Below are 27,152 nucleotides of genomic sequence, written 5' to 3' on the forward strand. Positions count from 1 at the left end.
TTCTACTTTATTGGTTCTGGGGACTGAACTCAAGTCTGCTCAGGCATCCTTCTGACCCTCTTTTAATATTTTCATATCACAGCTTACTGGGTAAGTGAAGGCACAGAAAATAAATCCACAGGAACTATTATACTTTCTGGGCGCCCAGAACAATACCCCTGATGAGCAACCATCCAGCTCCCATAACAGTACTATAGAAGAGCTTTAAAACCAGTTTTATTATATATCTTCCCCAAAATTTTCAGTGTTTGAGCTGCATAGGCATTTCCTGAATTCTGAACTCAATAACTAAAGACACTTAATTAGATAATTCACTAGCTATGAGTTGTTCTCAATTTGGGATAAAAAAAACCCAGACGCCATGGTATCTAGATTTTGCTGTACATGCTGTTGCTGTTCAAAGATGGAATCCAAGCAGATACAGAGAGTAAGACATATTTATATTGTGTTAAAGTCTACCTCACACCAACAAACAAACGATGCTGCTTGTCAGGGGGAGTGCCAAACCAGCAGCCTACATGATGACCATCTCTATTCTGTCATCTTTTAACTGCTAAACTAAAAGTTGCTTTCTGAAGAAAAAGATAGTATAATGTGTCCTGAAACAGAAAGTGGTCTGATGTACATCTTTTGGGGAGATAGTCTTGGAACACACCCAAGAGAGAAATGTTTACTATATAAAGAGTTGCAAACTGGACTGGTGAGATGGTTCAGTGGAAAAGGTTTGTCATGTAAGCCTAGTGACCTGAGTTTAATCATGTAAAGGGGAATGAAGAGAACAGATTCCAAAGAACTCTCCTGTCTTCCATATGCCCTGGTGTGTGTGTGTGTGTATGTGTCTATGGGCGCGTGCACAGACACACAGACACACAGACACACACACACACACACAGAGCAAATAAAATTTAAAAATCTATCAGATAAAAAATTTCAATCATTTTATAGGTGGTTTAATTCAACATTAGAGCTCATGGTTTTTTTTCTTCCCAAATTCCCACTTATTTTCAGTATAGAAAAACAAAAAACCAAGTGAACACAAAGCAGAAATCTGAAGTACAGGATAACACTAAACCAAGGGTGTGTAGGTGTGGTAGGACGGCAAAAGCAGACGTCCCTTCTTTGCAGAGTGACCCATTCACTTAGCCGCACACACGTCACATACTAAGGCGCTAAACTTGTGAGGCTAAGAGTGGAAAGGTAAGAGTGGACAGGCTCTGTCTTAAAGAGATGCTCTATCACTGCCCGATGTCCAATAAACTTTTTTTTTTCTTTCTTTTTTTTTTTTTTTTTTGGTTTTTCGAGACAGGGTTTCTCTGTGGTTTTGGAGACTGTCCTGGAACTAGCTCTTGTAGACCAGGCTGGTCTCGAACTCACAGAGATCCTCCTGCCTCTGCCTCCTGAGTACTGGGATTAAAGGCGTGCGCCATCACCTCCCGCTCCAATAAACTTTTTAAATAACATTATATAGAGCTGGTTGTCCTGAAACTCACAAGGGTCTCACACTGTAGTCCAGGATGGCTTTAATCTAGCAGCAATTCTCTTGCCTCAGCCTCCTAAGTGCTAGAATTATAGGCATGAGCTGCCATATCAGTGTTTGAATTCCAATTTTAAATCTGTCAATTTAAACCTTGCGGATTCTATTTATTCACAAAACACTCTTGACATGAAATTTCCCTACCATTCAGCTTGTTTTCTTTGCTCTGCCAACTCGTGGAGCCTCCGAAGGGCTTTTTCTTGTTTCTTTTCATCTTTGCGGGATCTTGAAGAAACATTTCGGGCAAACTCTCTCTGCTTGAGATCTTTTAATCTCTGAGTTAACAGAAAGAAAGAAAGAGAGGGTGAGTGATTTTCAGTGGCATACAGCTGTGAAGGCCAAGCCTTTAAAATAATTACCTTTAACCACTGCTGGAACACTAGCGTGGGATGCACTATTATATTTATATGGTACCCAGAAACACAATGGCTAATTACTTTGAGGATGACACTTGGATATGGGCATTTGTAATCAGAACAGCAAGACATTTGTCTTATTGTACAAAATAAAATGATTTCAGAAGAAACAGGCAAATTTTAGAGTATAAGGAAGAAAGAAGAGAGACCAATCACCTGCTCTTCCAGGATGCAGAACCAGACAAACAAATATGAGATACATTGTAGCAACACAGGCCGAAGTGAACAGAGAGGGGTTAGGCTGGTACAGAAAATTACCCAAGGTGTAAGAGCTAAAAAAGCAATGTACAGCTTACATGGGAGTAGGGGCTATCAAATTCAGAACAAACAGAAATACTTCCCCCCACCACAAAATAAAAAGTGTAGGTTTTGTTTCGTTTCAGCACTAACAGAGATTTCCTGTAACCATTAAAGTCAAGGGGGGGGGGTGTTTTCCAACCATAGCATGCTCAAAACTCAGCCTGACCACTTTCACCCAGCCCGACTGTTGAAATGAAAATAATTATGTAATTTTTCATTCCTTCATAGCCCTGAGAGAAACACCAGGGAGAAGGAGACTACAGGAAAGATAAAGATTTTGTTACTTAAACTTCAAGTAACAGAATGGGTCAATTGTTTCCAGATGCTACTGTGTAATTTTCCTCAAAACAAAAGAAACAAAAACTAAAGAAAGAAGTCTCATGAGACAGGCTGGTGACAGAGCATAGACATACTCATCTGCAATGATGACAGTGTAACACAGTAATATAAAATGTGAAGCGAGGCCTACCCATTAGCCTATGCTTCTTCAACAACTTAGGAAAGGGAGTTGACCCAATATAAAGTGGACATTGCTTTAGAAAGGCATGGTGTTGAACAGATAGGAATTTTCTTACCTAATATTTATGAAATGTATTTCAAATCTTTTAAAATTGGGAGGGGGAAGGGAAGAAAAGACATACACACAAAAAAGATAAACAGCTAAAGACACTATAGAAAAAAACTCACTCTTGTGATCTGGGCTCCCAAATTAGAAGAATTTGCTTTCAAAACATCAGCTGAAAATGTCACATCACAAAGAGGGGGGAAAAAAGTAAAAAATAAACAAGAGTGGAAGAGAAAAAAATAAGGCAAGCATTACTACATAAGCTCTCAGTGAATCTACAAATGATTATACTGAACAATAAGGGACAAAACCATACACTCTACAAGGGGTGGGGAGAGGCAAAGAGCCTGAAAACACACGTGTGTACACACAGACAGACATAGTAATCACATCTAGATAAATGAAACCATCTCTGTTTTTCTGTAATCATTTCCATTTATGCAACAGAAATGATCATGAACTTCAAGCAAAACTGCGCTGTCTAAAAGTAGTTTGAGCTCAGTTAGCCTTACTTTGGAGACCCTCAATTACCAACAGCTAACAAAGCTATTACTGCTGTAGTGCCTTCATATATTAAGATTTTTATAAACTCATCAATTTTTTTCCTCTTTGGTACTAAACTTTTTTTTAGCTTGAACTTATGGCCTCATAAAAAAAAAATAGGCCACCTATATATCCCAGCCCTCTTTTATTTTTAGGGGTTTCAGTAACTTGCCTGGATTCACCTTAGTCTGTGGCCCAGGCAAGCCTTGAACTCCTACTGCAGCCCTCCAAATAGTTAGGACTACATGCCTGCACCTCCAGGGTCAGTGAGGATCAACTATTCTAAGCAAATATAAATGCCAAATTTGTCATTTTGAGAAGAAGGGGCAGAAAGAATCCGCTAGGACTATTAAACCATTTTTTATGGATATATTTTTTTTCTTTCTAAACACAGTGTTAAGAAGGTTCTCTTACCAAATCTAAAAATAATGTAATGTTTTTCCCCCATTCTTTCCCTTATACACCTCATTAAGTTCTACACTCAGTCATTTCTTCACTTACAAACATTTCATCACTTTTTTTTTTTTTTAACTTCTTACAAACATCTCATTAGTATTTTTGGAACGGGGCAGTTCAAGACAGGGTTTCTCTGAAGCAGCTCTGGCTGTTCTGGCATTCACTTTATAGACCAGGCTGGCCTTGAAGTCACTGAGATTCACCTGCCTCTGCCACCCGAGTGCTGGAATTAAGTCACCATTCTGGCCACATTTCATCACTTTTAGCAGACATTTGTTTAACTGTAAGACATTGTTCAAAACAATGATCTCTTTTAACAACCCTGAATCCTTCAGATAAGGATTATGTTTTCTTCCTTCTCCTCTTTCTTTTGTTGGTTTTTGAAACAAAGTATCATTTAGCCCTGGCTGGCCTAGAACTCTCTGCCTCTTGAGTGTGGTGATTAAAAGGAGTGGGCCATCATGCTTGGTTTTATTCATTCTTGAAGGAACAGAACCAAGCCTACAACATTCTCAACAAAGTCTATTCAAAAGACTTGGCATAGGTATGAAGACAGGCAGACACAGACACACATGTTGTCAAGGAGACAAATCTAAATTGCAAGCATCCTTCTACATAAAACCTACCTGGGCATTCTATAAAGTTCAGAAAATAGTCTTTCATCACCCTTACAAACTTCATAGTCAAGCCTGGAGTCTCAGGAAGAAACTAAAACTTCACAAGTCTAGCTACATCCAAGAAACAAGGTATAACCACCCCAAACCTAGCATGCAAAAAAGCTACCTTTAGATGGTGACATTCTCATAGAATGGAAAAACAAGGCTTTCTTTGAAACATTCATTCATTCATTTATTATGCCTTTATGACCAAAGGTCTTGGCAGGTCTTAGCGTCCTCCCTTTTCTCTATGGGGTCCCAGGGACTGGCTGGGTGGCAGCCCCTCATCTGCGCATTGGCTCCAAGATGTGGGTTAAGACTCCGGTTTTCCTTACCTGACTCCAAGTCTCTCTTTCCCACTTGAGGTCAAAGAATTTAATTCCCTTCACAAAGTCTCTGTTGGACCCCCCTCAAGAACCCAGAATAGCACTCTCCAGTGTCAGCACCTTGCCCTAGTTCTCATCTATGACTGTCAGACTCTGTTCTCAAAACAGCTGTTCCTGTCTTTCAGAAAGGAGCAAGCATAACACTTCAGTCAGGAAGATGCAGGTCAACCCACTAATCCCAGTTAACTGAGTTTCTATTCCACAGTCTCAGCTGTCCTCTTACAAAAGTAGAGTGATGTATCAACAGGATTATGAGATTAAATGCCAAAATAACCCCTTTCCCTTCCAGTAGTTGAACCTTAGGCATCAGTCATGATGGATTAAGTGCTCTACAATTGAGTTGTGTTTGCAACCTTCTTTTTGCTTTTTGAGAAAGGGTCAAAACCAGGTTGGCTTTCAATTTATTCATCATTTTGTCAGTCACAAAGAAACATCTAGGAGGTCACATTGTTCATACTGCTTTACTTTTGCTTACTTAAAAAAAAGGATCTAGGCCAGGTGGTGGTGGCGCACACCTTTAATCTCAGCACTGGGGAGGCAGAGGCAGGGGGATCTCTTTGAGTTCGAGGCCAACCTGGTCTACAAGAGCTAGTTCCAGGACAGGCTCCAAAGTTTGAGGCCAGCCTGAGCTATAAAACAAGACATGGCCAAAAAAAAAAAAAAAAAAAAAAAAACCCAATAACAACAAAAAAACAAAGCCCAAGTAATTTCCTTTCTTTTGTAAATTTATTTATTTTATGTTCATTGATGTTTTCCCTGCATGTATGTCTATGTACGGGTGTTGAGTCCCCTGGAACTGGAGCTATAGACATTTGTGAGTTGTTATGTGGGTGCTAGGAATTGGACCCAGATTCTCTGGAATAGCAGTCAATGCTCTCAACTGCTGAGCCATATTCTCTCTCCTGGTCAAAACAGTCTCACTATGTAGTCTTAGCTGACCTGGAAGGCACTATAAAGAACAGACTGGTCTTGTACACAGAGATCTACCACCTCTACCGTTCTACCAAGTCTGGTAAAATAGCAATTTTTATAAAGACACAGGCTTTCGCCAGTCAGTTTTCTAAAACTCAGATATTACCCAATGGGTTATTAGGCTTGGCTCGTTTGCCACTGCATGCTCATATAAAATTCTCTTTGTGAACTGTATTTGTGCCCTTCTCTTAAATTCTAAAGAGGAGCACAATTTCACACAAAAATAAAGGAGCAACATACCTAAATGTCAGAGAAAAACAAGAGTTTTTGTGAGAAAACCAAGAAACTGCAGGTAGGTCCTCACTGCAAAACTCTTGTCAAGGATTGTACAAAGTCTGCATTGCACAAAAATCCAACACGGACCCCCAGCTAAGAGATACACAGTGAAACCACATGGATAAACTGGACCATTTAAACGGATAGAAAAGCATGATTTAGCTCTAAAAATTATAAAGTTCTGGGCTGGAGAGATGGCACAGAGGTTAAGAGCATGAATGCTCTTAGGGGGTCATGAGTTCAATTCCCAGCAACCTATATGGTGGCTCATAACCATCTGTAATGAGATCTGGTGCCCTCTTCTGGCCTGCAGGCATACATGGAGGCTGAACACGGTACATAATAAATAAATATTTAAAAAACTTATAAAGTTCTGAAGAACTGAAAATAAGGTAGCTTATTTTGCTGAACTACTAAATCTTATTCACAGAAATTTAAGCCACATTCCTTAGTGAAAAATATTTTAATTGAAAAATAAAAATATTTTAAGAAAGAAACGAAAACGAAGGGAGGAAGAGAGGGAGGGAGGGAGGGAGGGAAAGAAGAGGCCCAACAACTGAATGTTACATTAGCATTCAAAATGAAAGGTTCATGTATAGTGAAGTTGTATCTATAGCCTGAGCTGCTTGGGTGGTAACACAGGCTGCTCCCTAGAGTTCAGAAAAGGTAAGAAAAAGAACAAAGCGAGGGAAAGAAAGTAGGGAAAGGGAGGGAAGGAGACAGGATGGGAAGGAGGGATAATTGAAAGACATTGTTTTCATCAAAATTCAGTAGTAATTTTTCAAAATGTGCAGTTGCAGCACAGTACAGAGCAGAAGAAACATTTTCTGTTGACTATTTCACTGGCTTTTTCCTTAAACTTCCCAAAACATTCGTGCAGGAACCTTAACGATGAACCAGTACTTGAAGACCAATTAAATTAATTGTAGTTTTTGGATTAAAGACTTTCTTCCTTTCTGGATATATCTGCTCTCATCTTCGTCAACCTGCAAACATTTCTTCTCCTCTCATATCAATAATCCTATATACCAAAACCCCAGGCCTCTTTTCATCGCTGTTCAATGTAACACAATGCAATTTAACAGTGACCACCTTCAGCCAAACTAAAGCAATTCCTCAAGTGTTTGGCCAGTGCACCGACTTCAATCTCCAGTGTTAGATGTCTCTAGAAAAGGACCACCCAGGATATTATCCAATGGTGCCAGGGAAATAATGTAGAGAGCCTCACATTTAACTGGATGAAATGGAACAGTGGCACCCCAGTTGAGAGACCATTATACTCCACCCCTCCAATGCAATAGGGGGACTCAACCTAGGGACCTTACACAAGCCAGGCAAATTTTACCACGGAAATCCATGCATAGTTCCGTCTGTCCTGGAAGTCTGGCCTTCCTTTCAAAGGTGAGGACTTGTTAGGCTTATACTGCACCTGGTTCAAAGCTCACCACAGCACCGCCACTTACAGACTGTTTGTTAGGGTGATTTAGTCATCCAGATAAAACAGAACATGTTTAATCTTAGAATTACTATCACAGTGTATCACTGTGATAAATTTAAATTTACAGAGAAAAACAAGTTGAAACAGTGGAACACGAACATGGTAAGCTGGTTTTTATTTGGGACTGTATGCCAAGATGAAGAACAATTAGAAATTGTAAGAAGAGGATATGTGGTTTATTTGCAATACTAGCTCCTGACACATCTGCCATCAACTAGCTGTAAGAGCAGATGGTCCTCCTATAGAGACTTTCCCAGAGCCAATGAGGTTATGATTACAGGATAAGTAACCTACTCTCAGTAGGGACCAAAACATGCTCAGGTTTTAGAGACTAACCAAATGACTATATTCTCTATTAGGCAAAACAGTTCCAAAGAAAATGGTACCCAGAGTGATAGACCACAAATACCACAGCATCAAAATCTCTGCGCCTCAGGGTGTACCTAGGTTCTACCACGTACTTCTCCCTTTACACTTCCTTTTTCTCACACTGTGATTGCTTGACAGGGAATTGTGTTGTTTAAATCAACATCTATGAAGCTTCAGACTTCAAAAAATCAAACCAAACCAAACCAAAAATAACACCTTGTGGTTTTCCATTTCTACCACCAATCACTTCATGGTTTTCTAGGGCAAACACTATAAACACAAAACAGACACAGAACATATTTACAGTGTAGAATCTAGACAATGTGCTATTTTCATTTACTTTTAGCCCTAGGATTATCTTCCCTCATCTAACTGGTTTTGATGAGTTTATTCTGGCCACCTCCCCCATCCCCACTATAGAGAATTAAATGACAAACTGACAAAAAAGTTTGAGTCAAAGAAACAAAACCCCCAAACAATCAGTAAACAGTGATACCTCAAGAGCAAAGCAGCCACTCCAAACTTAAATGAAATTTTTATAAAGTCCAAAGAGATAATCATTCCTTCTACCACCAAGGAATTTCTCAGAACACACTTTATTTTTTAATGTATGTTTGTTTATTTATTTATTTATTATGTATACAATATTCTGTCTGTGTGAATGCCTGTACACAGACCTTATTACAGATGGTTGTGAGCCACCATGTGGTTGCCAGGAATTGAACTCAGGACCTTTCGAAGAGCAGGCAATGCTCTTAACTACTGAGCCATCTCTCCAGCCCTCAGAACACACTTTAATTCAGAGGCCAATTCATTTCTGAGCACTGGGTGAAAACCTTTTGGCTCTTTGGCAATACTAAGTATGGAAACAATCAACTACTGGTAGGTAATGCTGTCACAAATCCAGGCAGAGAGTAGAAAGAGTTAGGGAAACTATGCATTAGAAGGAGCCTCTACTCCACGTATTCAGATTAGTGAAATCACTGCTGGCTGTGATGGGCATGCTATTTCAAAGTTCAGGAAACTGCTATTTTATCCACAGCTGAACAGAACTGGACTAATGGCCCAGGTTCTCAGAACATGCACAAGTGCAGGTGTTTTCACACTCAGGTTATTTTAGAAAAAGAAGCATGCTGGAAACACCCTTTTATTTGAGAGGAAAATGAAGGGAATATTGGAAGTTGACTTAGAAAGACAAATTATGGCAGATCCAGCTATTGCCCACTGAAATGGTAAGGAAGTTGGTCCCAACCCTGGAGGTGTGCAGGCTGTTTCAGTGTGCCCAGTGTCAGTCAGAACTCTGGAACACAGGAAGGAAGCGAGTAGGTCTGAGACACAACCTCAAGTGTGTAAAGGAATCTGGCAAGTAACTTATGACTCACAAATATGGAGCCCACAGTTTTGGAGAGTGAGTGAGAGACACCAGCTACTTAGCTGTAATCAAGGTTTATTGAAATATAAACCCAATGTCATAGATAGACCAAGATAAATCAAAGGCTGACTTAGTGAGTTGTAGGTGTTTTGTTTTGTTTAAGAGGTGAGCCTTAAAGCATGGTGAGTTCATATATGTAATCCCAGCAGAGGGTTCAGAAGTTCAACTACACAGGCAGAAGTGTCTAATTAAACAACAACAACAACAACAGAACAAACCAATATCAATGAACCAAACAGAAACACAAAAGAGGTCTATTGCCATGCTGCTGGCCCAAAGTTTCTGCCTTAATAACTAGGTATATGCCACTGGACATGGCTTAAATTTTTTTCAGTTGAGAAAAAACTAACATCATGAAGACTAGGCCAAACAGACCTGAGATAATCTCCCTCTCACTGTATTATAAGGTGCCCTAGTGACACAAATAGAAGGTAGGATACAGACATTCCAAGTAGATTAAAGAAAAAAGTGTTAAAGTAAGAGACTCTACTTTTTTGTTTGTTTGCAGTACCGAAGAGCAAGCAGGGCTCTGAACACAACACTCGCGCTGGGCTACCCCTCCACCCGAGCGATCACTAGTAAGGCACTGCTACAGACTCACTCTGGGAAGAAGATCCCCTGTGGTCTGAATTTGAGGTTACATCTATCTATCAGCAGACAAACATTTTTTAAAGATACGTAAGATAATTAAGAGGGCAGGGAGATGGGGCTGGAAAAACCTTTCGTTTTGAATTTAACTGTAGCCTACGACTACAATCAATGTTAATGTTTACTGAACAATCAGGTATGTCAGAACTCAGTAAGTACTCATACACTGGGTTATTTCTTCAAGGATGGCTGGCTTCATCACTGGAGATTTCAAAGGTAATAAAACAGAGCACAAGAATTAGAATCGCAATGCCTAACTTTACATTTAGAAATCTTAAGCATAATCTCAATATTTCTGTATTAATTACATCACAAAATCTTAGAAAATTTGAGAAAAGCTAGCAAATAGAGGCATTTAACACCTTCTTCTCCCACTCTCTAAAAAAAAAAAAAAAAAAATCACAAAGGTAAGTAACCATGTTGCTTAATTTTTTAGAAATTGGACCTTAAGAGTACTTCCCAGGACCTGCCTATTTTAGTTTATCACTAATAAAGCCTTTCTCCAAAGTTTTAATGATGACAATTTGATGGGAGATGTCTAGAAATAACTAACACGGAGTAGAGTACTTACCTTTGAACTCCGTCATAATAATCCTGTGTCTTGCTGGAAGGCAGCTCAGGGGCCTTTATAATTTTAGAGCACCAATTTGGAAAAGCAGCAGGCCCACTGAGGAGGACTCAAACACATGATCCTATCTCCTATCAGTATTAGTTAGCTGTGCTGTACCAAAGTCAACAAATAGTTCTTTACAAATTTTAAATACTGGTCAGGAAGGCGAGGTAAGCCTTTAACCACAGCAGGCTAGAGGCAGAATCAGGAGGATCACAAGTTCAAGGCCAGCATTGTTTAACAATTAACACCCTCTCTCGAAAAGAGATGGAAAGAAGGAATTTGAGTAGAGAACAGTTGGAGTTGTAAAGTAAAAATTTAAGACTTTTTTGTGCTGTTTTGAGATTCTACAATTTGTAGAAAGACAAGAATATGAAGAAAGATGACGTGGTCTACTTTTCAACAAAGCGAGTAACATTCTAACAAAAAACTCAAAAGCCATACATACTAGTGTTCTTTTGTATTTAGAGACAGAAACATCTTTCTATGTAGCCCAGGCTGGCTTTAAATTCAAAATCTTCCTGCTTCTACCTCCTAAAAACTCAGGTCTCAGGCCTATGGCTTATGTTTAAGGTTCTTTTAATATGTAAAGTGCACTTCTAACTCAGGTGAAAGAATGAACTGACATGCATTTGTGAATCACACAGCTAAAGACCTTTCCAAACCAGGGCTCTCAAGCATGTATTAGTGGACAGTATTCATCAATTTTCTGCAAGAAATTCATAATTATATGTATTATATATGTATATATATAATATATATGTATTATGTATGCATGTGTATGTATGCACATATGGATACTAGGTTGGTATAAGTTGTCTTTATCACCTCATACCTTATTTTTTGAGACACGATCTCTCATTAAAACTGCTAATAAGTGAGGCTGGTTGGAAATCCTGGGATAATTCTGTCTGTCTCTCCACCACAGCAACTACCAGTGCAGGCTGCCAATCAGAATCCACAGTATCATGCTTGTGCTACAAGCACATTACTCACTGAACAATCTGCCAATTCTCAGGATAAAAAAACTGGGGTGGAGTATTATGTGTCTAAGGTGTATGTGCATGATAGAGGGTGTCTTCCCTAATCACTTCCCACCTTACATACTGAGGCAGGGGTCTCTCACCATTTTGGCTAGTCAGCTTGCTCCCAGGAGTCCTGTCTCCTGGGATTACACCCGTGCCACTACACCTACCTGACTTTTCCATGGCTCTAAGAGATCCAACCCAGTTCTCATGCTTTCACAGCAAGTGCTTTACCATCTGAACCATCTCTTCAGATCCCCAAATTCTTAATTTTATATTTTATTTTGGTCATATAAAAACAATTTAAGTATACATTTTGGATCTAGATGAGCTCTTTATAAATGTTTATGATAACCAGAGATGTAAAATGATTATAATTTGTGCTAAGCAAGAGTGAAATAGCTCATATATTTGAAAGTTTCCAATAGTTAACCTCAGCACCAGCGATCACACTTCTGAGTCTTTATTTTGAGGTGTTGTGTATTATAGGATATTCAACAATATCTTTGAATCCCACTCAACTTGATCCCAAAAGTATCACCTCCTAGTTAAGACAGCCTGAAGTGTATCTAGACAACAACTGCCAAGTGCCCCTTGGGGAGTTATTTCCAAGCTGCTAACTCCTGTAACTCATAAGAGTGGTGAAGAAGATCAGTCAACATAAAGTATACAGGAGAATGAATGAGAATGTCAAAATCTAAGAATGAACGCTATAACAATTTCTACTACACTTAAGTTGGCAGCTATGTCACTGAGGTATTAATGTCAATATGAATTTTATTGGTTCAACGCTTCTCCTAAATATTTTGTATAAAAAAAAAATCTTTCCTCTTAAAAAGCAACTTTAAGAGCTGGGGACAGCCCAGCAATCCTAACACTGGATGGGTATATGTGAGGTAGGCAGAAGGGCCCATCCCAAGCTCAAGATCAGCTTGGTCTACATAGGGAGTTCCTGAACCATTTAGCAAGACCTTGCTTGTCTGAAAGCAATTTAAGTGAAGTAACTACCAAGAGCCCAAGAAGGTGGTCCTGGGTATTATAAGAAAGCAAACTGGGAAAACCACGAGAAACAAGCCAGCAATCAGCACTTTTCCATGGCCTCTGAATCAGTTCCTACCTCCAGGTACCTGCTCTTACTTCCTTCAGTGATGAATTGTGACCTAGAAAATAAGCCCTTTCCTCCCCAAGTTGCTTTTGGTCATGGCATTTCCCCACACAGAAACTCTAATTGAGACAAGAAGGGTTTGTTGTTACTAAGACACAGCATATCTACTTTGATTGTCATCAGGATTCAGTCATTTTCCAGGGAATATGGAATAACAAGATGACTTGCTGACAGGAAATAGTAGCCATAACTCTTACACTCACAGGTTCAGAAAACCACAAGTCTAAAATGTTGAGAGAAGGAGAAAAACTGACATAAAGCTCTCTCAGTGGTCCTTGGCTCAATCGCCACATTAAAAACAAAAAATTAAAAATTAATCAAAATCACAAGCATTACCTAAGATTTAAGAAACTCACAATTTATTATTTTACTTAAAATGGTGATGGAGTGGCAGGGAGAAGAGGGCATCTATGTGGGAACAGCTTCCATGGTAAACGGGAGCTAGTGTATCAGGTAGCCAAAAGTACAAACTGGTTGACACAAGAAACCCATCACACTCATAAACACCAACGGTTATAACAAGAATCTTTTTCCTTGACACCAAGTAGTTACTCCTTACCTGCTTGTGTGCATGATCGTAAGAGTTAATGTGGTTGTCAAATTCCTGGTGTTTCTGATACTGTTTATCACAGAGTTCACAGTAAAAGTTGGCTCTAAGATCTTCTAAGGCTTTGGCGATTGCCTTTTCTTTGTCAACGTAATCCTGTTAAGAATCACAAAATACAAACAAGACATAAACTCCATAGGATTTAGACAGCTATTACTCAAGCAGAAAGAAAAAAATAACTTTCCGTAAAATTCAATGGCACTGATAAATGCAGGATAAAACACAAGGGGCAATTTGGTAGGGTAACACTTTATATATGTATTAACAAGTGTTCAAGAAAGTGTAATTTTATTTCATTTTTGGCAATATGGTAGACAAAACCATTCTCTATTTTGTCCTTAACCAAAAACCAACTAGATTCAATATAAGACACAATTTTAACCAGGCACAGTGTTGGTACATGCCCATAACACACCGTAGGCTGACAAGACTTCCTTAGTACATAGTGAGTGCTAAGATGGCCAGGGCCTAGAGAGGGAGCTCAGATCCCCTGGAAATGGAGTTAGAGGCAGTTGTGAGTTGCCATGTAGGTACTGGGAATTGAATCCAGGTCCTCTTTGAGACTAGCAGGAGCCCTTAACTGTTAAGCCATCCCCCCAGCCCCATTATGTCGCTCTATTTTACTTTTAAACCAGTAACCGGAATAGAGCATATACTAAACAGGATTACTCAGCAAGAGAAGTAAGATCTATCCAAAGGACTCAAGGTTCAACATTAAAAAAAAAATTATTACCAGTGTAATTTATCATAAAGAGAGGAAACCTGACATGATTATTCCCAGAACTCAAGAAAAAAAATAGTTTAAAAGCTGGGTGTGGGCCAAGTGGCAGCAGCAGCACATGCCCTTAGTCCTGGCACTCAGGAGGCAGAGGCCAGCGGATCTCTGAGTGTGAGGCCAGCCTGGTTTACAGAGTTGAGTTCCAGGACAGCTAGAATTAGACAGAGAAACCATGTCTTGAAACAACCATCACCACCAAATAAATAAATAGGCAAATTAAAAAAAATAAGAAAATAAAAGTGAGCTTAGAAAGCACTCAAATCTCAAAACACCAGCAAGAAATCTTCAAATTTTCCATTTTGTTTTTAAAAAGTTTCATTTTTTTATTTCATATGTATGAGTGCTTGTTTGAATGTATTGAGGCTTCACCTACATGAAGTGCCTGTGGAAGCCAAAAGAGAGCATTCAATCCCCTAGAGTTACAGATAGTTATGAGATGCCATGTGGGTGCTGGGGATTGAACCCAGGTCCTCTGGGTGCTCTTAAGCACTGAGCTCTTTCTCTAGACATTAAAAACATATTAAAAGAATTTGTTTTGTTTGTGTAATGTGGAGCATGCTTAGGTGTGCTGAGTGTAAGAAGGTCAGGACAACCTTGGGTGCCTAGGCTCACCCTTGTTTGGGGCAGGCCTCTTTTTTGTCACCAGTCTATATGGTCCACAAACTTCCAGGGATCATCTTGTCACTGCCCCTATTTCTCCACCTGAGCACTGAAATCAGGCATGCACTGCTACATCTGGCATTTTGTAAGATGACCTCAGTTCATCCAATATTTGTAGTAAGTGCTTTACATAGTGAACCATCTCCTAAATACCTTTTTTCTTTTCTGAGATAGTCTCATTGTGTGACCCTAAGTGCTGTACTAGAACCTGTGGCCTTCCCCCGCCAAGTGCTTGGGAATACAAGTGTGTGCTGTCATGTCTAGTACCTTTCTCTGCCTCTTAAATGCTAGGAAGACAGGCAGGCACCACTATGTCTGAATATCCTGGATTTCAGGAGTCCTTATAGGTATGCTATCACCTCAATCTTTGTTGTTTTTTCATCTTTAAGTCTGTAAAATTATAGCTATTTTATTTAATTTTTCTCATCTGTTATCTATCTTAACAATGGAAGAAAATAATAGATCTTTGGTTTCCAAGACTGACAAAGACTCTGACTAGTATATCACCCCTTTCTCTTTTCCATACTAATGAAAAGTCTAGATACCTAGGCTAAATTTATAGGCACTTCAAAGCAGTGAGACTTTGAAAGATCTTCAATAGATCCTTGGGTAGGCAGGCTATGGCTTTACTTTCCCTTTAAAAATGGCAGAACATATTTTTTTAAATCCCCCTTTCCCATTTTCAGCTTAAGTACAACAAAAACATCATTTCTGTATGATAACCTTAATAAGATCTATTTTTATCTTCTAATTTGCCCATTTTATGACAGAGACTGGACATACTATAATACCCTGAAAGGAAAGTTTCCTGAACGTTTATATGCTTGTTCTAAACTGCAGTTTGTTATGAATAGTCCCTTATAAAAAGAAACTACTGTGGACTAGAGAGATGGCTCAATATTTTAAAGCACTGGTTGCTCTTAAAGAGAATCAAGGTTTTGTTCCCAGATCCCAACATGGTGGCTCCCAGTCATTTGTAATTTCAGTTCCGGGGTATTTGAAGCCTTTTTCTGAACTCTGAGGACATCAGGCATACATGTGATCCCAGCATTCGGGAAGCAGAGGCAGGAGGATCTGTAAGTTCAAGGCCAGCCTGGTCTACAGAGCAAGTTCCAGGATAGTCAGTGCTGTCACACAGAAAAACCCTGTCCCAAAACCAAAAAGAATCCAACTTTATGCCCACGTGGAGAAATAAGAGATAAACCTGTGCTTCAGGGCTGAGTGTAATTACCAATGAAAAAGAAAATTCTTAAATTACAATAAAATACCTCATTCAGGACTGGTGAGAGGGCTCCGCAGGCAAGGACACCTGCTGCCAAGCCAGAGTCCGGGTCTGAACTCTGGGTGGAAAGAACCAACCCTGTTGTTCTTTGGGTTTTATGCACACTGTGGCATTACATAAAATGAATGCCTGCTCCACAAAAATACCCTCATCCTTTTCCTTTTTAAAAAGGAAAGCCTCCAAGGACTCCTAAACCCCTTTTTTTGTTGTTTTGTCTGTTTTGCTGCTACTACTTGACTTCTTTGTATTTCCTACCTGGGACTAGTATTTTCAAACACAATTTTCTAACACAGATTTTACTGCAGGAGAAAATAAAAAGTAACTGCAAACTGAGATTAACGCAAATCACCAGTAAATGTAGACAAATGCTATCACTCAAGGAACCCTTTTCACCAAAAACAAACACCTCTTCTCTGTGTGGACATTCTCAAACAACAATGACTTTGCTCAAGGTACCTTGTACTTTTGTCTCAGCTCTTCTGTGTCTTCTTTTTCTACTTCTAGGACACGACGCCGTTCGGTAGCATCTTCGGCATAATCCAACTTGACAAAAATAGATATATTTATTCTTTTTCCTAAAGTACCCCAGAATTAGCTACAAAAATATCATTTACATAAGCGTAATGCTGTGTTGGAAAGCAAGAAACTTATGTTTTCTCAGTCCTTAACCTCTTTCCTGACAGGTCTAACAGACCCAACTATTGATAACAAGACTTCAGTTGAATATTCACCACCCACATTTCAGATAATAAGACAGTATCGCGGACAATAGCTGTAACCAACTCTACATGGGCAGAGCTTCTACCACACAAGTGTTTTAAGCACAAAGCAACACTGTCTATTAAAACAAGTCCAGAGTCTGACCTGGTCTTTCTGTACGATACTAAGAAAACACATTGTTTACACCTCAGTTAAAACAGGGAGCAGTATTTATATCTTCTGTGCTTCAAAAATAGCACAAAATGAAAATATAAAATACATTTTTAATTGATCAAAGAAAAATTAAAATTATGTTCACCTGATAAATATGTTTATACTGATATGAGTTTGAAATGAAAGCCGATTTTATATATCCCATAAAATTAAATTTGCTTAATGAGACCACTTTACCTCCATTTCCATGCGACCCATGCCCATGACATCATACTTGACAACGATTGGAATAGGGTCTGTTCTCCCTGTAAAGGAACACAGAATCAAGTTGAGGCGTATAATTAGGCCAAAAGCTCACTTTAAACATTAGGTTTGGGTGGTTAGATCTTGCCTTGGAGTGCAGAGACCAGAAAGCTACAGTGAACCAAACAAAAGCCATTCTCACAGCTTACGTCCAATCCTTCCTTTCTTGGATTAATCCCAACCAACCATTTTTAGTTGACCTCCCAGCTGGAGAGAACTCCAGGTAACTATGGCAAAACTAAGCAAATGAATGGGGGACATGTCAATGGCACCAGCAAGTTTATCACAAAAAACTTTAAAAGTTCCTTTTTCTGTTTGTTTTTATAAAACTGTAGACCAGGTTGGCCTCAAACTCGACTATAAAAGTGAGGATGACCTTGAAGCTCCCAAATACAGGGATTACTGACACCTTGCCCAGCACAAGCTCTTAAAGGATCCCAAGTAGCAATGAGAACAGATTTGTGCCAACATCTCCTTGTCATCCCTTAAAACTGGTGATGAACATCTTAAATGCTTGAATGGGGGGAAAAGAGAACATTGAAAACAAAGGAAACCAATACAATTATAACTCAGTATGTTTATAAAAAATATTTTTCAAAAGATCTTTTCTAATCAAATGAAAATTTAAATAAAAACAACAGCTACTTGCCCTTAGGGACAAGATTGGTTTTATTTTAAAACTGGTGCCTGAGGTCACATTCTGTCGAGTGAATTTACACTGGCTAGGGACGGTTATTGGTAAGCTGTGAAAAGGACTAGTTGCGAAGAAAATTGACTTTCGACTAATTGATCTATGCTGGAGATTTTTTGAAAATATATATTTAATCCACTCATAACCAGCCAAACAAAGCAAATGGGGCAGACAAGCACTTTACTACCACAGCTGTTTTACATCACAATTTGCGCTTTCATTGTGATGTAACTAAAAAGAACTTACCTTACCCAGGTACACCTTTAGTGAAAAAACACAATGTTTACTTCCCTCATCATTTCACTCAGGCTGGTGTAAACAATTGTTTTTTTTTTTTAATTTTATTTTTGTTGTTATACACGCGCGCGCGCACACACACACACACATATATACATATATTATACCTTTGGGCAAGAAATTCAAGTTTTGTCAGGCTAAATCTTAGGTATTATCAAAGAAAAAAATTTTAGAATAATTGGTTTGTTTGGATCCCAAAGAAAAAAGAAAATAACCAGCAACACTTGCGTCTGGTCTATATATTTATTGAATTAGTATTTTTCATCTTTAAATCATACTGAAAAACAAACCCAGAAGCTTAACTACTTGTCAACAATATTCTATTATTGACACTCAGAAGTTTAACTGCTTATCAACAAGATCACATTATTGTTTTTAATAAACAGAAAACAAGCAATTATCTTCATAGTTAAAAACAAAACAAAAACCTCACCCAAGTAATAACAAAAACTTTCTAGAGCACAGTCTTCTATTAGATCTTTCCCAGATTGCCAGTCAAATACGATGAAAGCACAGTGCTCCTTCTGCCCAATGGTATAATAAATAAGCAGTGACTGCAATCTTTAGCAAAAGGACCAAGGTAAAGACAGGTTATAAAAATGACTTCCTAGGTGCAATATCACTTTCATAACGTCTCAATCAGGGATTTACCGGTAAAAACAAATAGTCCAATGAAACAATTGAAAAGAAACATCAAAGAAATTTATTTTAGAGTATTTTTTTGATTGGTCAGAATTTATTTTGGAAAAATAAACAACGTTTTGGTACAGATTGATTACCTCTGTAAACCCCTGTTTATAAATTCTGCATTAGTACTTTTGCCTTCTAAGGCAGTCAAAGTTTGTTTTAACTTATTTATAAATTGCAGTAGCAAGTGCTAGTGCCCATTACACTGGGGTGGGGAAATCAAGTTTTTTGACAGTTTTAGAATTTAACATTCTAACTGATTCTTTTTGGCAGTTCTAACATAGATACATCCCTTCTTAACATTACCCTTCAATGAACAAGGATCAGACAAGTTGCATAAGGAAAGGAAAGGAAAATGAAAAGACCAAGCAGAAGGATGAGGCTACAACAGAGAGTAAGCCTAACATATTGGTGCACTGATGACAAAGGAATAATTCAGTCTGAAAATAAAAATTACCACTGCTAAGTTTACCATCACCACAACAAGTCCAGGATCATAACGCTGTAAAAAAGAAACACCGTCTGTTAGGCAGAAACCATGAGGGCAGGAAACAGGCCTTCTAGCAGGCACAGGATGGGGTAAAGTACCGGTTGGGTTTTGTCCCTCCCCCGACTTCAGTGAGGACAGAGGGAGGACATTTTGTGCTGCAGCAGCTGTTTTTGTACTGGTCAGGATGGGGTGTGAGATTTTTGTACTGCGACTTGAGAACGTGAACAATCTCCTCTTCAATAACACAGGGGTGGGGATGGGCTGGGATGTCAATCTGTTTAAAGGGAGAAAACTAACTCTAGCTTCTAATCTTTCATTTAACTTATTCATTCTGGCAAATCAGTATTCAGGGTGCAAGATGGGACTCCTTAAATAAACCACAGTAAAGAATGGATGGGATCAACCAGACACTGACCAGGTAATTTCTTCACAAAAGAACTATAAGGAGCCTGGCTGACGGGGCTTCAAGACCACTTCAAAATAGTTAACAGAGGTCTAGAACTGAACTCTGTTAAGAATGAGTTAAAACTCTAAGTAGCTCTGCTCAGATCTTTGCTTCCTGTTAAAAGACTTCATCACCAACATCTGTCCTTCACACATAACTATGCCAACCTTTGAAAAAGAATTCCAGAAAACAACAACAAAAACAACAGCCTCAAAAGAACCTCATTTATAATTTCTCCAGAGTTAACTCATGGAAAAGATCCAAACTACAAAACAATCTGAAGATGAAATCACTGCCTACGTGAAGCAGTAATTTCCTAACATTATTAAAGTGACTACACAACCAAGAAAAATCACCCAAGGAAAAATCACAGTGGGAAAAAGACACCAAAGAACATATACAAGAAGGGGTTGTACCATTTTTTTTAAAAATCCCTTACTTCAAAAAGAAAAAAAAATTCCCTTACTTCTTCATTTCTGTCAATGACTGATCCTACCATAAAAAGTATCACTTAGAGGAGCTGGAGAGATGGCTCAGTGGTTAAGAGCACTGGCTGCTCTTCCAGAGGACCTGATATAGTTCTCAGCACTCACATGGCAGTAGTCTGTACACACACCTGTTTGTAACTCCAGTTCCAGGGTATCTGAGTCCCTCACACAGACACACATGCAAAACACAATGCACATAAAATAAATCATAAAAATAACAGAATAAATAACAATTTGTAATGATCAAAAATTTTTTAAGGGCAAGCAGCAGTAGCCAAATTGTATTCCCTCAAAGAGACAACTTCTTTTTAAAACACTGAGCTAAATTCAGTTCAAAGTGTGGAACTTTTTAAAAGTTAATTTCTATTATTAAAAACATGTTTGTTGTGTCTTTCACTAGGCCCAACTATAAGAAGATGAACTGTGGACAGTTAGCTGGCTCAGTGGGTAGAGCATTTGCCCTGGAAGCTGGTAGCTTGAGTTCTGGGATACACATTAAAGGAAGGAGGAGAGATCTACTCCACGTTCAGAACCTACCTGGCTAAGTGAGCTTCCCGACCAAATAACCATACTTTCTAAATAAAATGGTAAATGATGTTTTGCTAATAAACTGAAATTTGTTTATGTTTTTCTTATTGTTTTTTGTAGTAGTGGGTTTAGAATCCATGAACTCTCAAATGCTCTGTCACAAAGCTACATACAAGCTCAGCTCTAATGATCTAAGTTTTTATTTCCATTGTGTGTATCTATGCTCATAAATATGTTTGTGTATGACTGAACTTTGTATGTGTTTGAACTGGTATGTGGATACTAAAGTTCAACCTCAGGTGTCTTCTCTGGCTTTCTACCTTATTTATAGAGAAAATGTCTCTCAACAACCCCAGAGTTCTCAGTAAGCCAGCAAGCCTCAGTGATCCCTTTGTCTCTACTATCTCCATATTTATACACATGGACTGGAATCCAAATTTTAGCAACTTGCAACACAAGCACTTTACTGACTATTCATCTCCCAGCCACCCTTATGTGAATACTGTTTATATCAAAGAACTCCAAAAGAGCTAGGCATGGCGACTCACACCAGGAATTACCAGCACTTGGGAGGCTGTGGGATGAGAACTACAGCAAACCTGAGGTTAGCCTGGGCTACATAGTGAGTTCTAGGCCAGCCAAAGCTGGAGAGTGAGACCTGGTCTCAAAAGCAAAGCAAGGAGAACCACCACCACAACAAAGAATGTGTTTACAAAGTGACAACCTGAACGTCATGTTTTTTTTTTATATTTATTTATTATGTATACAATATTCTGTCTGTATGTCTGCAGGCCAGAAGAGGGCACCAGACCTCATTCCAGATGGTTGTGAGCCACCATGTGGTTGCTGGGAATGGAACTCAGGACCTTTGGAAGAGCAGGCAATGCTCTTAACCACTGAGCCATCTCTCCAGCCCCCGTGAACGTCATGTTTTGTTTTGTTTTGTTTTGTTTTGTTTTGTTTTGTTTTTTTCCCAGATAGTGTTTCTCTGTGTAACAGCCTTGCTGTCCTGGAACTCACTTTAAACCAGGCTGGCCTCGAACTTACAGAGATCTGCCTGCCTCTGCCTCCTGGACACTGGGATTAAAGGAATGTGCCACTACTGCCCAGCTCCACTTCAATTCTAATGTCTAAATGGTAGAAAACACTCGGGTGCTATACAGCTGACACAGCAGCAGAAATTAGTATAAAAACCTTGACAACCAAATGGCTCTTGCAGTTCTATCTCCTACCACTGGGGGTGTTAAGTGTTCCATAACCACAACGAAAAGTTCTTACAGTTGCAGGATCATTCTAAAACCCCCGAAGACTTTCTAGTTTCATGTAAAACACTTTTCTTGTACTTTTCACTGTTATCCTCCCCAACACACACAACCATTTATTCTTCAGTACATCTTTTTAGGACTGTCCCCCCTAAAAGGTTGGGCTATGAAAACCTCAATTCCCTAAGAAGAGACAACTAAACAGTTAGAGCCTTCTTATAGCCTGTAAGCGGCAATTTTTAATTGTCAAGCTTTATAAATTTAAATTACTACACAGAAGACCGAACTCTTACCACAGTCTTCACAAGGCTTTATTATCACCCATATGTGCAAGTACACAGGTGCATGTGTTATGAGCAGGTGCACATGTCTAAGAAGGCCACAAGATAACTTCCAGTATTGTTCCTCAGGCACTATTCAAGCTGTTTTTTGAGAAAAGGTCTTTCATGGAGTTTACCATGTAGCCTACCTTGCTAGTCAGTCCAAAGGATCTACAAGTCTCTGCTTCCCCAGCACTGGGACAACAAGGGTACCATGACCAGTTTTTTGCAACCTCAGTTCTAAGGATCCAACTCTTAAAGGTCTTTCAAGCACTTTACTGAATCAATTATATACTCTGCTCAGAAATATTTTTGAAAAGTGACCTTCTCCAGATATGGTGGCACATGTTTATAATACCAGTGCAGAGGCAGGAGGGCTGCCAAGCGTTCCAAGTCAACCAGGTCTACACATAGTAAGCTTAAAGTTGTCCAGGGCTATATAGTGAAACCTTATCTCAAAAACAAACAAAAAACAAAACATTAAAAACCTAATAGGCACATGGAGTTTCCTGTTTGAAAATAATCATAGGGGAAGCATTTCCCCAGGGTTAGCAGCACACAGTGAATAAATGATACAACTGTGGTCCAGGGGGACAGACTACTTCCCAAGCTAGCACCAGATCTTATCAGCATCAACCACCTGGTACATGTACCTGTTTTGCAGGCATGAAAGATGGTAGTACATTGAGTAAGGAGTCTTGTGCTGAGGTTCTATAGACAGAACTACTGACACCAGGCAATGTGTAGCAGTATCAGAGTCCCTGCAAAGCAGCCCCAAGAACTCATCACATGAAGGTGAAGCCTCTGCTGCAATGGAAACGATGGGAAAACCCTAGAAGAAAGTTGCAGGCATGGAATGGAGCTGGCCCAGAAGGGCTGTGTGTGCTCACAGCCCTCTAAGAGGCAGACCTGAAGCAGCAGGTTTCTTTCTTTCTTTTTTTTTTTAAATATTTATTTATTGTGTATACAATATTCTGTCTGTGTGTATGCCTGCAGGCCAGAAGAGGGCATCAGACCTCATTACAGATGGTTGTGAGCCATCATGTGGTTGCTGGGAATTGAACTCAGGACCTTTGGAAGAGCAGGCAATGCTCTTAACCTCTGAGCCATCTCTCCAGCCCCAAGCAGCAGGTTTCTTAAGCACTCTGGAGCCAAGATGATTCTGTCATAAGCCCCAGCCACTGGACCTGGATCTTCATGGTTTGTTCCAGCCTTTCTTTGCTGTGCCCACATTTCTCCCTTTTGGAATGGAACTGTGTCATTGTACATCGATGTACACAAATATGACTTTGATTCTACAGGGTTTCTGTGCAGACTGCCTTTAGTCTTGGAAGACCTTTTGGACTTCTGAACTGTGGTATGACTGTTAAAAGACTATGGGGACTTTTAAGAGATGGACTAAATACATCCTTGATTATGAGTCTTTAGGAATCAGGGTGGACTGTTATGATCTAAAGTAATGTGTTTGTAGCTGACAAAAAATAGTTCAGCAGGTAAAATGTTTGCTGTGAAGCCTGACTATGTGAGTTCAATCCTTGGAACCTATGTAAAAGTGAAAGGAGAAAACTAACTACATAAAGTTGTCTTCTAACTACACACATGCCACAGCATTCAAACATACACACCACACTCATGGCTGGGCACCGTAGTGGTGCAGGCCTTTAATCCCATCACTCAGGAGGTAGAAACAGACACACACACTCACACACACACACAATATGGATTTCTAGATTATTTTTAAAAATTCAGATTTTTGTCAGGTATAACTGTGCATGTCTTAATCCCAGCACTCAGAAAGCAGAGGCAGTCAAGAGTCCTCTGAGTACAGGTCAGTCAGGTCTACATTGGGAGAGTCTATGTTAAGGGGAAAAGAAAAAACAAACAAATGAAAAAAGAACTGAAAAAAATCATCATGTGCCTGAACTGGGTGGTGGTGGCGCACGCCTTTAATCCCAGCACTTGGGAGTCAGAGGCAGGTAGATCTCTGTGAGTTCGAGGCCAGCCTGGTCTACAACAGCTAGTTCCAGGACAGCTAGGGTTGTTACGCAGAGAAACCGTCTCAAAAAAACAAAAAAAGGAAAGAAAGAAAAAAAAAATCATACATCACTTGGAGGCAGGTGCAGGTGGACCTTTGCAAACTCAAGGTCAGTCTGGTCTACTAAATGAGTTTCATTCAAGACAGCCAGGGATACCTAGAAAGACCCTACCTCAAAACAAATGGACAACAAATCAGATTTGCAGGACACAGGTGGTAGGTAAATGCCCCAAATCCCCATACTCTGGCAGCTGGGGCAGGAGGATTTTGACTTGAGGCTAATTCAGGGTACAGAGTGACACTTCACAACCTCGAAAAAGGAAAAAAAGATCCTTATGTGCATGGGAGATATTACATGTTTTCTTTTCTAAATAATATCCCCTGCTACTTATGTTGGTAGTAATCTTTTCATTCTTTGTTGTTGGAGATAACTTTGATATGTAACCCAGGCTGCTTCTGAGTTTTTTATTCTCCCTATGCAGTTTTCCAAGTACTGAGATGATGATGATGATGATGATTTTTGCTTTTCAAGATAGGTTTCTCTGTGTAGCTCCAGATGTTCTGGATCAGGCTGCCTGGAACTCAGAGATCCTCCTGCCTCTGCAGTGCTAGAACTAAAGGTATGTGTCACCACTGACAGCTAAATTATACTTTTTACTTGGTGTTCTTATAATCTTCCTGAGGATTTGGGGTATGGTTCAGTTGGTACAGTGTTTGCCTAGCAGACACAAAGCCTTGGGATTGACCCCCAGCAATGCATAATCTGTAATAAACTGTAATCTCAACACTAGATCAGCAGAGGCAAAATAATCAGAAATTGTTCAGAGGCATCTTCAACTACACACTGAGTATGACTCAAGGAAGCCTCGGCCACATGAGTCTATCTAAAACCTACCAAAGGGGGTGGGGTGAAGCAAGCAAACTGCAAACCTGATGACCTGAGTTCAATATCTGATAATCACTTGACAGGAGAGAAATAATCTCTTCAGGTTGTTCTGACCTCCACAAACACAACACATACAGATAAATGTAATAAAAAAATTTAAATAAGAATAATAGCGAACGTTTCTCATGGAAGAAACATCAACAATCCATAGATATCTGTGTTTCATATACCTACTAGCAACTACATTTGACCAGATGTGAAATAGTTGCCTGCTTCAATATTCTTGTAACTTGAGATTTCTGCATGTTGAATTGTTAAACAAACTGAAATTCTAAGTTAAGTTGTTCAATTCTTTAGTGTCCCCATCATATACTTGTATTTGTTTTGTCTGTCTCCCCATCAACTCTAAGTAGGCATGGGTTATGACTTACAGTTCTAGTCTCCTCACCCCCAGGTTTGTGTCATTTAGCCAGGACAGCCTGCTTAGGAACCTTCTGCCTTGGTCTCTGAAGTGCTGGGATCACAAGACCACCCCTACCTGCCCAGCTCCTAACTTATCCTCCCCTTCCCCCTCCAACTTACAAGTATTCATTTATTTCTTTATTGGTGGTGGTGGTGAATGTCATGGTATGTACATGAAGATCAGAGGTCAACTTGCAGGAGTCAGTTATCTCCTTCCACTATGGGTCATGGGTGTCAAACTCAGTTTGTTAGGTTTGACAGCAAGCACAATTACCTACTGAGGCATTTCACTAGCTCCTGATCTTCCTTGAAGAATTAGTGTAGATCTAGGCTATTTTGTCAGCAAATATACATACAATAAAAACCATGAAAGTATCAACAAACAACATGCAAAAACACACTAATTACTAATCTTTAGAAACTTAGTTTAAGAAGGGCAAAAGAAATACACAAATAATAAAAATTATACATGATGGAACACTAAAAATTACACAGAAAATAAAACATAAGAAAAAAATTGAGGAAACTAGGCACAGTGGCTCACACCTATAATTTCAAAACTCAGAAGACAGAAAAACACCTCAAGTTTGAGGCCCACCTGTCTACACTGTGAGACCAGGTAAAGGTACTTGCCATCAATCTAACAACCTGAGTTTGATCCTCTACATGGTAGAAAGAGAGAGCTAACTCTCAAAAAGGGCTCTGTTACACAGACAAACCCTCTCTCAAAAAACCAAAAGGGGAAAAAAAAAAAAGAAAAAAGCTAGTTTGTGAAGTTTTTTTTACTACCTAATTCAGCGTCTAGCTTCTAGTGAATTTATATTGAGGAAACATATATGATCACTTCAAATCTCCAAAGAAAACATCATATTCAGAGCCATTTCCAAACTGTTGGAGAGTAAGGTAGGTAACTGTCCTGTATTACAATTCTATCATCAAAGTTGAAGGATCCAGCAAACTGTTTAGGCATACATCATATAGCACACTGATTAAAGGCATAGGTGTCTGTATATATATATATATATATAAAAACAGACACCCAGGAAGTGGAGGCAGAAGACCCGCAGTTCAGGACCAGCATAGTTCGCACAGAGCCACTGTTTGAGATAAGGAAAACCTTATCTCAAAAAAACAAGGGGGGGGGGGGCTGGAGAGATGGCCCAGCAGTTAAGAGCACTGACTGCTCTTCCAGAGGTCCTGAGTTCAA

General features: G+C 39.3%; 1 protein-coding gene across 1 annotated transcript in view; it reads right to left on the bottom strand.

Moving 5' to 3' along the window:
• Window positions 1-27,152, bottom strand: part of Gpatch8 (G-patch domain containing 8) — a 68,542-nt gene that overhangs the window by 7,672 nt on the left and 33,718 nt on the right. Inside the window, 4 exon segments of the mRNA XM_050156551.1 lie at window positions 1,679-1,809; window positions 13,411-13,554; window positions 16,635-16,721; window positions 17,289-17,356. Of these exon segments, the coding sequence (XP_050012508.1) occupies window positions 1,679-1,809; window positions 13,411-13,554; window positions 16,635-16,721; window positions 17,289-17,356 (430 nt within the window).

The sequence above is a fragment of the Alexandromys fortis genome, unplaced genomic scaffold, assembly GCF_014885135.2.
Source record: "Alexandromys fortis isolate MF-2015 unplaced genomic scaffold, M_Fortis_MF-2015_v1.1 scaffold_31, whole genome shotgun sequence".
In the NCBI taxonomy this organism is placed as follows: Eukaryota; Metazoa; Chordata; class Mammalia; order Rodentia; family Cricetidae; genus Alexandromys; species Alexandromys fortis.